At 37.2% G+C, this 14,869-nt stretch overlaps 2 protein-coding genes across 2 annotated transcripts in view; one reads left to right on the forward strand and one right to left on the reverse strand.

Annotated features, from left to right (window-relative positions):
- The window catches only part of DOCK2 (dedicator of cytokinesis 2), a 203,232-nt gene that overhangs the window by 98,686 nt on the left and 89,677 nt on the right, over positions 1-14,869 (reverse strand). The gene's annotated exons all lie outside the window — the stretch shown is intronic.
- INSYN2B (inhibitory synaptic factor family member 2B) overlaps positions 1-14,869 on the forward strand; it is a 44,078-nt gene that overhangs the window by 21,384 nt on the left and 7,825 nt on the right. The window contains exons 2-3 of the mRNA XM_075442232.1: positions 8,702-10,826; positions 13,991-14,065. Coding sequence (XP_075298347.1) covers positions 9,448-10,826; positions 13,991-14,065 — 1,454 coding nt within the window. The 5' untranslated portion in view covers positions 8,702-9,447. The remainder of the gene's footprint in view (positions 1-8,701; positions 10,827-13,990; positions 14,066-14,869) is intronic.

The following is a 14,869-nucleotide window of genomic DNA, read 5'->3' on the forward strand; positions in this document are numbered from 1 at the left end:
GCTCAGTAAACAGCGTTTATTTTGTATGTTCAAAAGGCAAGGAAAACGTCATATAGTTTAAAGTGCCTAACTAAGCTGTCAGAAAGATACTAGATCAGTCTTCTGAGCATTAAAACCTTGCCATTTAGAATTTTGCCATTTTGAAATTAAGCCTGAAGCTCTAACTGAATAAATATACCCACCCTTTTGAAGATTAAATTAGCTGAGGTATTGTGAATAAAATCACCACAGAAACATAAAACTTGACACTATATTTAAGGAGGTCGCATCAAGGAAAATAAAGCTGTACTTGGATTTTGCAGGGTTTGGGAGCATGTACTGTTTTTCCTGTAAAGGCATATGTATTGGCTTTTTATGCAAGATTTTTAAGAAGAGAAGCTTTCATGTAGAGCAATACAAAAGGAAACCAAAAAAATTCTCTCTGACTTGGCCTTTTATTCCTTTTCGCACTTCCTTTATGTTTTTAAAAATCTCCAAGAAACTCACCCAGTTTTTATGTTAGAATGATACCTCCTGACCACAGGTTTTTTCACCAGTCCAGCTGTCCTGACCAAGAAGAAATAAATCTGAACGAGCAGAAATCTGTGGCTGCATCTGCAGTGCTTGACTGGATCGTCAGCGATCCAGTGGGAGCTCACCACAGCTACAGGTGCTAGGCATAAAACCTGGGTACACAGATGGAAACAGAGGACAAGACTGTGCCAAAATGTGAACCAGTAACATAGAGGATATTTGGCAGCACAGATGCAAACAGTGAAATACAACAAACTAAAAGAATTAGTTTGAGGGCTCTTACAAGCCGTTCTTTCAGCATAATTATTAGTGGGTCAAATCCTACACAAGTCAATTGTAACAGTTATATCCAAGAAACACACAAAAGCATATCATAGAACAGATGTACTTCCATAACACCATAATGAACAGAACAATAAAGGAAAAATTGAAAGAGAAAAGTAACAAGACATCTACGGAATTTTCAAGACAGTTCTTTGCAGACCCTAATAAAAATTTGGGGCCCAAAGTTCTGTTAGTTATTATTAATGACTATTAAAATAATTCAACTGCTAATTAAGTTTGTGTCCTAATGAATATAACTGATACACCAGGTAACTGCAAGGTGGGATAAATTTTTTGTGTGTACTTTGTCACAAACCCTTCTGACAACCAGTAAAAATGTTCTCAGATATGACAGAAATTAATAAAACCATCCCAGAAAATTCTGAAGTAAAGCTTTCCAACAGAACTGTGACACTGACCTGAACAGCATGCTATGTACCCCAGCAGCTGATGACATGTATCCGAAGAGATGTTTAGTCTGGGCCCAAGATATCCAGCAATACATATGATGATGATCATAGTTCATAACTTAGGTTCTCATGTGCAGTTCAGTACTTCATGGGGGTGCTTCTAAGACTGCCTTGGACTCTTAAAGGACTGCCACAAACATTAATCGTTTTGGTTACCTCCACCAATCTGGAAACTGTAATTCTGTGAAACTAACTGGTGAAAGTGCCAGATAAAAGACAGCACCTAATTGCAGTGTCTGTATTACAGCTACAGTTGTTGCTTGAACATTAGAATTAAATCGCCCCTTTTTCAAATGCAGACACGGCACCAACTCCAGACCTATAGATTTGTGGTGAAACCAACAGCAGCAATTTACCAACTCCATAGTCTGGAAATGTTCCATCGGTAGTTCAGATTGGGGAAGCCTAGGGAGCTGTCAGGACACGCATGAAATGAGTGGAGCAGAACCACGCTACAGATGCTGAAAAACACGTAACTGGATGTAGAATGCTTCAGACAGCAAGAACAGCTGAGATGTCATTCTAACTTAAACTGACAAGTATCCAACCCAAAATAAGTCTATGATAACATTAGCAAACATCCTGCAACCTGAGACAATGATGGAAAATATGCAGAGGAAAAACATATTTAGAAGCAATTTGATCTTTTTTTCCTCATAAAATGAAATTTCATTTACAACTTTTATTTTTCCCTAAAACATTAACCTAGCAGTATGCACACATGAAGTTACAAACTGCATTTAAAAAACCTATCACTGATAAATTCAATAGTGAAAACAAATAATGTTTCAAAAATACTCACAGACAGTTTAGGATGAGAATACAGAAATGCTTTCATGACACAAAAGGGTAGGATGTTTTCAATGAAGTACGAGCCTTATTTGTTCTATCTTTAAAGCTACTCACAGCAAGAGAATGCTACAAGCTGCTTATACAATGGTATTCTATTATTCTATTGACATTCTACTCCAGACTCTCAAAATCCCCCAACAACTTGATGCTACTATACAAGAGCCTGTTATAAACATGAAGGTTACCTTAAGCTAAAGGTGAAACTAGTAAAAACCTGTCTGCAGTCTACCAGACAGTGATGAACTCCTTTCGGACCTTACTGAACTTAGAAGTTAGCAGAAAATAGGACTGTAAACTCCACTGAGGTTTCTTAGGTTATAAAAATGTAAAATGTTCATTATAATCCATCCTAGGATGGCTTCCTGTGATTGTTGCTTTATACTCTGAGAGAATACCGAACAAAGAAAAATTTGGATAACAACATTAAGAATTTTGACAGTTACAGAACCACCAAATCATTAAACTGCTTTATACTTTTAGATTTTAAGGATTGCTTCCATGCTGAATAGAGTATTTTTCATCCCAGCTGTAAGCTTAATATCTCAAAAGAAAAATACGTAGCAGTCTGTCTCATCATATCTTTGCCAATATGCGTGTTTTAAAATTTACACTGCACCAAAAAGCAAAAGAAAGCATCTAAGCTTGACTCTGGCCTGCGGATGGAGGGAGAACAAAGACAGTCAACTGCAAACTATTGTTTACATGTAGGCTTGGGGACAGGGAGAACACAATGCAGTTCTGCTAAGATTGTATTATTGCGACAAAAGGGCAGGAAAAGGGGAGAGAATTTTTAGCATCATCCAATTCCAACGGTTTTAAATCCATCTCTAGCTCTTCATGCTATCTGCACTTTAGTCCGCAGGGATTTCAGAAGCCTGTCTAAACTTACCCTCAACATCTCTCATTATTTTGCGGAAAAAAGCCAACATGAGTTTTATAAAAAGTAGCGATACGGCTAAATTAAACAGCTTGACCAACATCTACTGTCAAGTTCCTGACAGAGACAGAAAATGAAGATGAAGACAACTGACATCCAAACCAATGTACTTAAAGCATGAATTAATACTTTTTAATTAGAAAAGTTTTATTTCAGACACTGTTTTTTTTTTTGAAAGGCAGGGCGAACCTGCAGATGAAACGAGTCCTCTGCAGTGTTTAGTCTGCCATCCAGCCATTAGCAAGGACACAGCTCAGAAGGGCCACAACACACACAGCCTCTTGTCCCACCAATAGCTCAGGAGTTTCGGAGATTTGCAGCATGAAGGGAAAGTGACAGTCACACAAACGTCTTAGAAACTGAGGATCATGATTCTCACATCTAGGAAACAGGTTATTATCAAACACAAACCATAATTAAATAAATTAAGATGACCCTTTAAAATGAGAATGTCCACCTAGCTCCATACCATACAACTCTATATCATACAGGATAAAACACAAATCAGACAGGACATACAACTACTCAGTCTGAATATATTATCTTAGAGTTATTACAGCTCTGCCAGCTATCATTGCATCTGTAATGCTTGAATTCATCTGCTGTTTATTTTTTGATAGATAGGATCATCTGGAAGTGGTAAAAATATGGCATGAATCAGGAAGTTTAAAATGCTGATGCTCAAAAGTACAAGGTAAATTACACTAATCATTTTCCTATTGGAAGCCCTCACAAAATGATTTTAGCTAGTGATTTTATTGAAGAGGGTCTGTCCAAACTTGTTTTTCACAAAATACTGGCTTTAACACATGCATAAAAGAAAAGCAAAATAGTACAAATATACACCACACTATCACTACAATGAAAAACATTACTTTTTTTTTGAGCAATCTAGTAAAATAGAAAATTAAAGTGTCAAACTGCAACGAGTTTGAAAGCCATGTCAAATATTTAACTTTTTCCACAAAATGCATCAAACCCCAGAACCCCAGAACACATCTGCACTCTTCCAAAATCCCACTGCCCTTTGCTAAATGCTTTTTCACTTCATGCAGTTTCCCACAATCTCCACTTCTCCTTACCAGCTGCACTTCTCTACTCACAGCTTCAGCCATTAAACTGAAATATGAACCAAAAAATGTGCTTGACTCTCTTCAAGAAATCAGGAAGGCAGAGGTAGGAAAGATGGAAGAACAATTATAAGAAGATAGAACTATCATTTGTTGTCAAATTTCCTCTGCCTGGCTGGCTAACTAGACTGCATGTGCAATTCTAAGAACTCAAAAATGCAATCTTCAGGCTGGAAAACCAGTTCCATTGCTGTTTGAGGCAGCAGGCTTTGCACCTTAGTCTTTTCCAAGCAATTCACTTATTATACCCTGGAATACAATTGCACTGGAGCTAGAACAAATTTACACTGGACAGTAACTATCACCATTAAGAAGTGTGTGCCCAAAGCACGTAGAGACTTTAAAAATCAAGAGCTGCTTTAACAGTATAAACAAAGCATAAAAGAAAAAAATGCAGTATCTATCAGTCAGATTCATGCAATCAAAATACTGAAAAGAGGAGCATAAAATATGCACCACTGAAAAAATACCACTAACCATCAGGCACCTAATAGGCTACTTGCTTCAGCGTGAAGAGACTGGAACAAATCCACAGTGCTAATTAAGCCAAACAACCAAGGCGCGAGGCATTTCCTCAGGACTGGTAAGTAGCTGTCCAGGGAAGGGACGGGAAGAGACTGGATGGGTATCTGGACACGAGGTCATGGAACCCTGGCAGACATTAAATCCCAATAAATTTCTCCTACAAAAACTGTTTTTATTGTTACAAGACTTCAATTTAAAATTGAGATAAGCTTTTTGTTATGAGTGATGTAAGTTAAATTACTACTTTGAAAGCATTTCTATACAATAGATCCTTAGAATCTCTCATACTTGAGTCAATGTGAAATAACGAGCAAAACAAGACCTGTAAATTGCTGTGACTTAAGAGAACAAGGGATTATATCTTAGGCAAGGGAAAATGTTATTTAAACTTGGCAATGTTACACTGATTTATTAATCTAAACACAGACGCCTATAACTAATTGAAATTCACTAGTTGAGGTTTTCAATCCAAATATTTGAGCTTTCTTATCTAAATTTTTTTTAATTTCAGCTTGATTCAATATAAATAACAGCATCAAAACTTTCATTACAACAATTCATATGAACTCCAGGCTAGTGGATGCCAAGGTAGCTAAAACGCACACAGAATTCAAATAGCAAATTGCAAATTAAGAATGCAACCTAGCTCACATGCCTCTGTCACCAAAGAAGAGAGCTCTACTCTAAGCCTTAAGGGCTTTTTACTAGAAAGTAAGATTTTTTTACTAAAAATCCATTAAAGCATCAGATTTCTAAAACTTCTTTCTGAATTTAATTGGGCAAGTGTATCTATAAAGTAATCCATCTGCCTGGAGCACAGCAGCTGTGATGGGAAATGGAGAATGCTACTACAATATTTGGATAAATTCTCAAATAAAACTGTAAAACGCCTCCAGTAATCTGTGAACGATATGAGAAATCAGAACCTGGCACTGGAACTGGAACTTTATTTGCAGAAACTATTTGACTTGTTTATTGTGTGTACATGTCTCCAGTGAACAAGCAGTACAGTGAGTTAAGCAACTTAATGCTAGCATATCATGAAAGTAAAATTTGGTATTACTGTACATATTTGCTTCCTCAATATCTTATGCAACATTTCTCTCTGCAGTGAAATCATCCAACATTCATTTTCTTCTTAATAATAGAATAATATCACATTATTACTTTGCTTAAATTCTATTTGATTGCCTAAATGTTACAAGAGGCTACATAAGTTTGCTGTGTTCTGTAATAAGATCTTTCCCACTGCACCCATCTCATCATTTCTTGTAAATTAAATATGGTAAAGTTTGTGCAATGCTTAAATAAAAGGTACACTAAGATAATGGAAGTAGCAAGGCTAATGAAATCACCAGTGAATTAACAGGGAACAAGATTAATAGTAAATTAACACCATGCTGAGAATTTAGCTCCAGTCTTAAAAATCACTGTATTCCTAAAAGCAAACTATGTGGATTATTAAAAATTCCATAGAATATTTCCCATAATTTGCATAAATTTCTTCTCTTTTCCCTAGTATATTCTATTTTAGCATCAGGTTTCAGATTTAGCGTAACTTATTAAAAATACAGGAGAGATATTTTACATACAAGTACATCTCACAAGTGAGTTTTGAAATTCAGGAACTTAAAATCTGCTGCTAGTCCAGCACTATTGATCGCATATACTGACATTTTGGCTCAAATTATTCTGGAATGATTTGGGTATGATAATTCTCATTTCTGAGGAAGTCTATCACACAGATTATTTGGGTAAGAAACAGCAAAACCGTCTTTAACACTGTAGAAACCTGGAGTGAGAAGTCCTGGCTAAAACACATAGAAGTTAAATGCAAATAATTTGAACAAACTATATATGGCATACACTGGCCTACATGTGCTGTCTCAGGAAGCCATAATGGATTTAAATTTGTAACAGAGAGGTTGCCAACAAAATTCTATCAAAGTAACTTACCTGTTGACATAAAAATACTGAAGCAACTAGATTAGCCTTGGCCTCTATGATTGCTAGTCATATGTGAAGCTGTTTACTCACATGGGTGAAATGCAAGACATAAGTGTTCACGTCTGCTGCCTTTATATCTTCTTACTGCAGCTCTAGGACATCACATGTTCATTAGCAATGCACTGTTACATGTCTTTCCCACACCTTGTTGTGCCACCGGTCAACACATCACAGCACATGGGTTCACATTCCAGGAAAGAGGAAACAACACACTGCACAGCCCTTCAGGCAGTAAATGGTACTGTTAAGACTGCCTGGGTCTGAATTCCAGCTTAATGGAACCATCCATGTGTACACTTGAGCACAAACTTACGGATAACCCATCCTGGTACTCAGCATGTACGCGTATATATCCTGCATTTGGAGGGAAAATTCATTAGCACTTCTAATTTCACTAATAATACTGGGTTTATAGAATAAAAACAGAGAACCTGAAAGTGGTCAACGCTCACTGCACCTTAACTTATGCACAAAATGTCTCTGTGGCAAACATTGTTATTGTTGAAGCGCCAGCTATGACAAATGGGTCAAAACTTAATTTTTTAGGGTACAAAAAAAGATTAGTGGTTATGTTACACTTCAAAAAGACTAATACACCTGCAAGTAAAATTTTGATAACAGCCAGCTCCGCAATAAAATACGTTCTCTTACTTTCCTCCACTGTTTCTAATGTAATATATCGTCATTACAACTACATTATCGTCCTAACTGTTTTTCAGAAATTAAGTTTTAATCTTCACTCAAAATGTTCAATGTTTCATAGAATCACAGAATGGTTTGTGTTGGAAGTGACCTTACAGACCATCTCGTTCCAACCACCCTGACATGGGCAGGGATCCCTTCCACCAGCCCAGGGTGCTCAGAGCCCCATCCAGCCTGGCCTTGAACCCTGCCAGGGAGGTGGCAGCCACAGCTTCTCCGGGCAGCCTGGGCCAAGGCCTCATCACCCTCATGGTAAAGAATTTCGTTCTTATATCTATCCTAAATCTACCCTCCTTCAGTTTAAAGCCATTACCCTGTCCTATCACTCCAGGCCCTTGTCACAAGCCCCTCTCCAGCTCTCTTGCAGACCCCTTCAGGCACTGGCAGGCTGCTCTAAGGTCTCCCTGCAGCCTTCTCTTCTCCAGGCTGAACAGGCCCAGCTCTCCCAGCCTTTCCTCCCGGCAGAGGGGTTCCAGCCCTCGGATCATTGCTGGGGCCTCTTCTGGCCCCGCTCCAACAGGTCCATGTTTGTTTTTTCCAACAACAACAAACAGGTTTGTTTTTTCATGAGCAGCTCTGGACAAACGTGACAAAGCCCAGCTTTACAGGCCAGACTCCTGCATGCAAACTGAGCAGAACACTTTTCATGTATGTGCAGCCAGTTTCAGTCTTGATTCTCAAATAACTGATACTGCATGGGAAAGAGTTCATCTACCCAGAAAAGGTTCCATTTGCATTAATGGCATTTTAAAATAGATTTACTTTTCCTTGACCAAGAGTTGTACTCAAATCTGAACATTTTGAAATGAGCAAATCTAACAGAAAACTTTTCTGAATTTTGTTTGAACCTCAACTTGTCTCCAAATCAAGAGGTCATATTTGTATTGTTCAGTTTTTTGAGACTTCATCCATAATAAGATTTAATAGCCACTTCCAAATCTGAAGACTTTAGTTTTAAGAGATTTTTATTTGGGATCAGATTCATGCCTGCACATGAGTACTGATCACAAAGAGAAAAGTACTAGTCTGAATATTTTATATCCATTTTTGGTGTTTGGTATTTCACATGAAGAAAACTTTAAGCACTTCAAAATTATAAAACATTTTTCAGTTTCTATGTAAGTACCTCACTGCCAAATTTACAAAAACCATTGGAGATGAAAAGTTGTTAGGAGACAGCAGAAGAATTTACAGTGTTTGGCAAGTTTGTTCGTCTACCACTGTTGTCTTTTTACTTCCAGGAAACATTTCCTGTTATCTGCATTTGCTGGTTATTTGGTCCGGACCACTCTTCCGATGCCAAAGCATTTACAGAACTACCCCAAATTGAAACAGTCCCTTCGATAAAACTTCTCTCACTGAAACCCACTGGATGCTGCATCTTTGCCTGGTCAGCAGAGGTTGTATTTTGCTTAGCTGTTTGGGAAGATTAGTTTCATTTGCAACACTAAAAAGATGGCTAAAGAAGAAAAACACTCTTTAAAGAACGCAATTCAGTTTGGTATTAATGGATATACTCCATCAAGAAAACCATGCATCAGAAATGAAAATGCCCCCAAAAGTTGTTATGCCTGTTGTTTAGACAACATGCAAATAAAACACATGTCATCATAAAAAAAGCTGGATCACTAAGGAGTGCTGACTGTCAAGTAAGAGCCATCAGGAAAGCCACAGACTCAACCTTACCTTTAAATCAGTTGACTGGAAATATAACAGCCTGTTGCAATTTTGTAACACAAAGATCATGTTAGCTTCAGAACACAAGGATTTCTGTATTCCCTAGCTACAAGAAATCTTTCCTTAAATTTGATATTTAATTTCTTTATCTTAGTGTTTGGTCTAGTCAGCAATTAAATTCCAAAGAGCACCCCTAAAGAGAGCATGCTAGTTAAAAATATACATAACAACCACAAGAATGAAAAACTCAGCTTCTTCAGGAGTAAGGTATTCATTCGCATCTTAGGAATAATCTTAATATACAGTTCAAATGACAAATGAAATGGGTCGCAAAGAAACACATTACTTACAGACATTACATTGCGATTCAATGGCCCAGCAAAACATGAAAATGCGCCCAGTGCTACTGAAAAGGAACAGTCTGGATTCAGCTGATTTTATGAGACAGCCACAGCACCGCAGGACCAAATCTCAGCAAGTTCGATTCAAGGATGACAGTGTGAACACAAAGACAGACCTGGAAACTAATCCTGCCCAAGATACAGCATTCACGACTGGAAAACCAGAAATATTTAGAGATCACAATTTTTTGCTACATCAATCTCCATCTTTTCCAAAGGCTCAGAAGGGGCTTCGGAATATTGCCATACAAACATCTCCTAGCCTCAGGAAACGCTTCCCAGTTTTTAGAAAGAAAAAGGTGACGGTAAGCAAATCATTAACAGAAATGCCAATCGAGCCTGCAAATTCTATCCAGGTAAATGGCAATGTTTCTGAACAAGACATTATGTCTTCAGATCTCTGTTACTTAAGAATAACCAATTATTTGGAAGACGGATTTAGGAATAGTGAGGTGGATGTTCAGTTAAGTCAAAGACCACCAAAAGCACAAAGCAATGGACCCATCCACTCAGATGATCTCTCAGTATCAGACAAGACAACTGTTTCTACACAGGTGCCTGAATACATACATGTGAGTTTTCCACGAGACAGCAATGTTTCCTCAGATGCACAAGACACAACCATGAATTTAAGCAATTCACTGCATTCTTCTACTGGCATAAATAATGAAAATAATGAACACAGCACAGTGTCATCTAACTCTCAACAAGCATACCCTTGTCTAAGCAATTCTACTAACTGCAGTGAATGTACGCCTCATTCTGCCTCCTGTGAAGCAGACAAAAGTGATTCTGTGTCGCTGGTAGCCAGCAAAGATGCAAGCAGTAAGGAAACTACTCCACTATCACCTCCAACAAATCACAGTTCATCTCCTTGTTTCATCAGAGACTGTCAACAGGCAGGAGAGCACAAAACAGTTTCCAGCTGTGTGACATTAACAAATAACCATCACACAACCATGTCACTGACCAGCAGTAACACGTCAAAATCTATTCTGTCATGTAATACTGAAATCGAGAAAAATTCTACTCAGTCAGATGTTTTCCAGTGTAACAGCTGTGTAGAAGGATTTCACGTGAAGTCTTATCTGCCAAGGAATGAAATAAAACCACAAACCAAGAAAGAGATTAGCGAAATCAATCAAATTCATTTGGCACACGGCGAACTCTGCGCCCTACAAGGCAGGCTGCAGTCTGTAGAGGAATCCTTGCAGTCAAACCAGGAGAAGATTAAAGTCCTTTTGAATGTAATCCAAGACCTGGAAAAATCCAGAGCCCTCAGCGAAGGGTATGGTGCGTTTTAATATTAGTAATTCATCAAATGTGTAATGTAGATGTTAGAACTCTTTTAACCTTTGCTGCTGAAAAAAATCTTTCCTGTGATATTTAAAGATGAGTTTGCAAAAACAGTACCTTATGCCCCTTTTCTGGTATTTGGGCCTCAGCAGAGAAGCAAGTCTCTGCATAGCTTGGCTTTAGCTGACACTGCCTTTACCAAAACCAGTATGAGACACAGTTTATTAACTCCCTTTCTTATTTAAATTTATGATGTCAGATACAAAGCCACTGACACCTGAGAGCTGGCAGTCTCCATCCAGCTGAAATCTCTGTGCAGTAAAACAACGAAACCCAACAGCGTGATGTCCTAATGTAGTATAACAGAAACCTATGGCACGCCAACAATCCCTTCCTAGCAAGGTCAGATATGTGTTTACTGCCAAAGCAGTCCTATTGCTGAAAGAGACGATATCAGCAAAAACATGCTTCTGTTCAATAAATTATTACTGCCTTCATAAGCAAGCAAACGTATCAGTGGCTAAAGCACAGCATCTGCAGACACCTGGGGATCACATTGCTAGGTACACGTCATGATACCACAGACAACACAGCTGCTTAAAGGGAATGCCATAAGAATAGCAAAAGGCACAATACCAGGTAAACTTCAAGAGTTTCAATATGTCGGGAAGATTTCACAGGAGGTGGAGGTAGGTGCTTAAAATGGATTAAAATTATGAACATCCAGCATGTGAAGGCTGCTAACAACAACTCACTCTGGAATTTCAGATTTTAGAATGTCTGCTTTCTGTACGATCATAAGAATGCATGACCTGTATATATTTTTAGTATGCTCTCATAGTGACTACTAGCCAAGGCCACAAGCATTATTTATGTAACTTATTTATGCAACTTATTTATGCATTATAAAGAATAATAAATGCAATACTATAAATCTAAAAATTGGACACCTTTGTAGGACAAGGTTAAAACAGAATTTGAAATCTTTCTATGCTCAAAACAGGTTTTAGAATATTCTGATAATACTCTCTAAGCCATTAACAGCACCTCCTACTTAACAGCAAATCCATTTAGGATACCTTTTGAAGTTCTGTTTTGTGCTAAGATAGTGTACCCATCAAATAATTTTTTTTTTCAAAAAGCCCACAAATAAATCTTTCAAAGTATCGAGAGAATAAAAGTTCCATTTTACTTTATTTTTTAAAAAAATAACACATGAAGTCTATCTTAGACATTTACTGTTAGCACAGCTAGCTTAGGTATCTAAAATAACCATTTACGCACAACTGGTTTGTGCGTAAAACTGCATCCTTAATTTTAAAATCAGATCATGTTTATCAATAGTATTTACAGTCTACACTTAAGAAATAAATCTGATAATCTTCCACATTTCCACAAGCTCTGCAAAAAACACAGAAAGAAGGCTGCATTGAGATTTTTGCGTAGGTTCAATTGCACAGAAATAGCAGAGAACTTGCTCACGCGACTCAGCACCAGGTCTTTGCACCTGTTCCCACGTGGACAGAAAAGGTTTGCATGGCGGTGCACAAATTATCAGGATATAACTAACTGAAGCCACAATTTTATACATCCCAATTTTCTTACAACTTCTGAAGAAAAAGAAATCTATTCTGAAAAATTCTTACTTTCTCAAAGTATTTTATCTGCAAATTGAAATTACCTTCTTGCATTTCTGATTAATAATTCTCCAACTCACACTCCAAACACATATTTAAGCTCATTTTAAAATTTAAAATAATATAAATCAATTTAACACGTAATTTTACTCTGTACAGATTATCTTTTTCATCTGGAAACATTAACCAGTAATGTCCATCTGGCTGTTTGCACGAAAATACTTCTGTTAGTTTCCACTGTGCCCACATAAATTTTTATTCCATGTAATATTTTTTATGTATAATTCAGCTCCAACGATCCTCTCTCAGAGGGCTGTTCTCAGTCATTTTTCTCTATTTGAAAAGCCGATACAATTTTCTAGCACCAACTTCATAACAGTCTAGACACAAAAGACAAAATCCCCATGAACAAAAATGCAAAAACATTTACAAAACACCAAACCCCATAAGTTCAGTTTAGAAGCAAGACCCAAGGTGGGGCACTGGGGAAGGGGAGAAAAATCCAAGTATGTGTCAAACTTCAGCAATCACTTCACTATAGTATATTTCATACAACTACCACCCAAAACTATGGTTCTTCATGAAATTATAGAAAAAAGTACCCACACTTTCTCCCCTGCATGTAGTTATGTACGACAGAATGGACAAGTTTCAGTTATGTTTGCAAATCTGACCATTACAAAGAGTAACTTGCAGTGAAGCACAGTCTGACTATTTAGCAGTATTTATACTCTATTTCTATTCAGTTACCACGTGGTCAAACCAAAATTTTTGCCAAATATCTTAAAGTTTCACATTGATATTCAATGATAAGCTTCAATCCATCTTGCTAGAACCACCTAGCAGTAAAACTGAACATTGCCAGTACTCGTGGAGGTAGCACAACACCACACGTGGAGAACCACAAAAGAGATCAGAATATTATTTTGGTCCCAACTGAACTCCCCTAATTCAAATAAAACTCTTTAAATATAATCATTATGCATCTTTCAGATGTAATGAGCCACCTACCTCAAACTACATCATAAGAATAATTCAACGCTAGTTTATGTTAAATATTAATGTCAATTTTCTTGTTTTCTCTATATTCCAAATTTGTATACTATCAACTGTAAAAATCTTACTTGTTTATATTCAAGTGAGAAAACACGAAAAGGGAGAAGAATGGAAAGCATATGGGTAGAGATCAGCTCGATTGACCAAAAGCATGGCTATCGAAATACTTTAAAGTGTGTTTATAAGAAGCAGCTGCATGCCTAAGTGTTTTCATACCAAGTATTCATGCAAGAACCAACAACCAGAATCTTAACAGCATGAGGTGGGAAAGATGCAAGACAAAACCCATAGAACAACACAGGGTTTAGGTTTTTTAAAGTAACTTTCTAATTTAAAATTTCACACTAGAATTTTTAGTAAGGATAACAGAAGTCATGAACAGAATTACTTTTATTCATGAAAGATTCAGACATCTGTTAATGTATCCATAAACACACGTTACATGAACTACTGTCTATTACAGGCGTAACTTCTATCATACTGGTCAAGACCTCAACAACTGCAGCACCTGTCAGAACACCGCATGTATCATTTACAGGTACTTCACTCCTTCACACAATTTTGTATTTTCTGTGTGTATGTCACAAATGTACAATACAAGGTTTTGCTCACAGCTATAAAAGGTCTCAAATATGATTAATTCAGTTTTTAACAAAAGATCAAGTGGTATGTGTGAGGTGGTTGGTTTGTTTTCCCAAGCAGAAAGCAATTAATATTGGTGGTATCTGAAAGAGGTACTCTACTTCTGAGAATTCAAATAGAAATTGCACACTAATGTTTCACAGCATTATTATTAATAGCATGCTTTGCAAACCTTTCATGCCATTTCTGATGATGAAATTCCCTCTGTGGGTTACATTTTCAAAGCTAGGATTTCTGTAATAAATTAAGATCTTGGAAAAGATAAACACATAATTCTCCAAATGCCAGTAAGCTATAGTTACAGTTCATGTTGATGTGTAAAACAAAAACAAAACTCCCACACTTCCCACTTCAGTAAATGTTTATTTGTTATTCTTTTGAGAGAGTGCAATCCGAGTGTAAATTACTCCAGATTTAACCTGCAGTTTGTGTTCCACTCTTGCGACCAAAAAAATGTGTAGTACTGTGTTCCGGAAGATGTACTTGTTTCAGATGCTATGTCTACACAAACACACTGGAAGAGTCTTCAGCTAGCCAGATAATTAAACAAAAAGGTAGCATGTACAAAACTGTGGTTAAAATACACATGTAGCTTGTCCACTCAGCAAGGGATTCTACAGGCTTCCACCATTTTATAAACACATCATCAAGTCTGTGCAACCTCAGTTATAAGACAGAAAACACACATCTCCTGTTATCG

Source organism: Opisthocomus hoazin, chromosome 23, assembly GCF_030867145.1.
Source record: "Opisthocomus hoazin isolate bOpiHoa1 chromosome 23, bOpiHoa1.hap1, whole genome shotgun sequence".
Lineage (NCBI taxonomy): Eukaryota > Metazoa > Chordata > Aves > Opisthocomiformes > Opisthocomidae > Opisthocomus > Opisthocomus hoazin.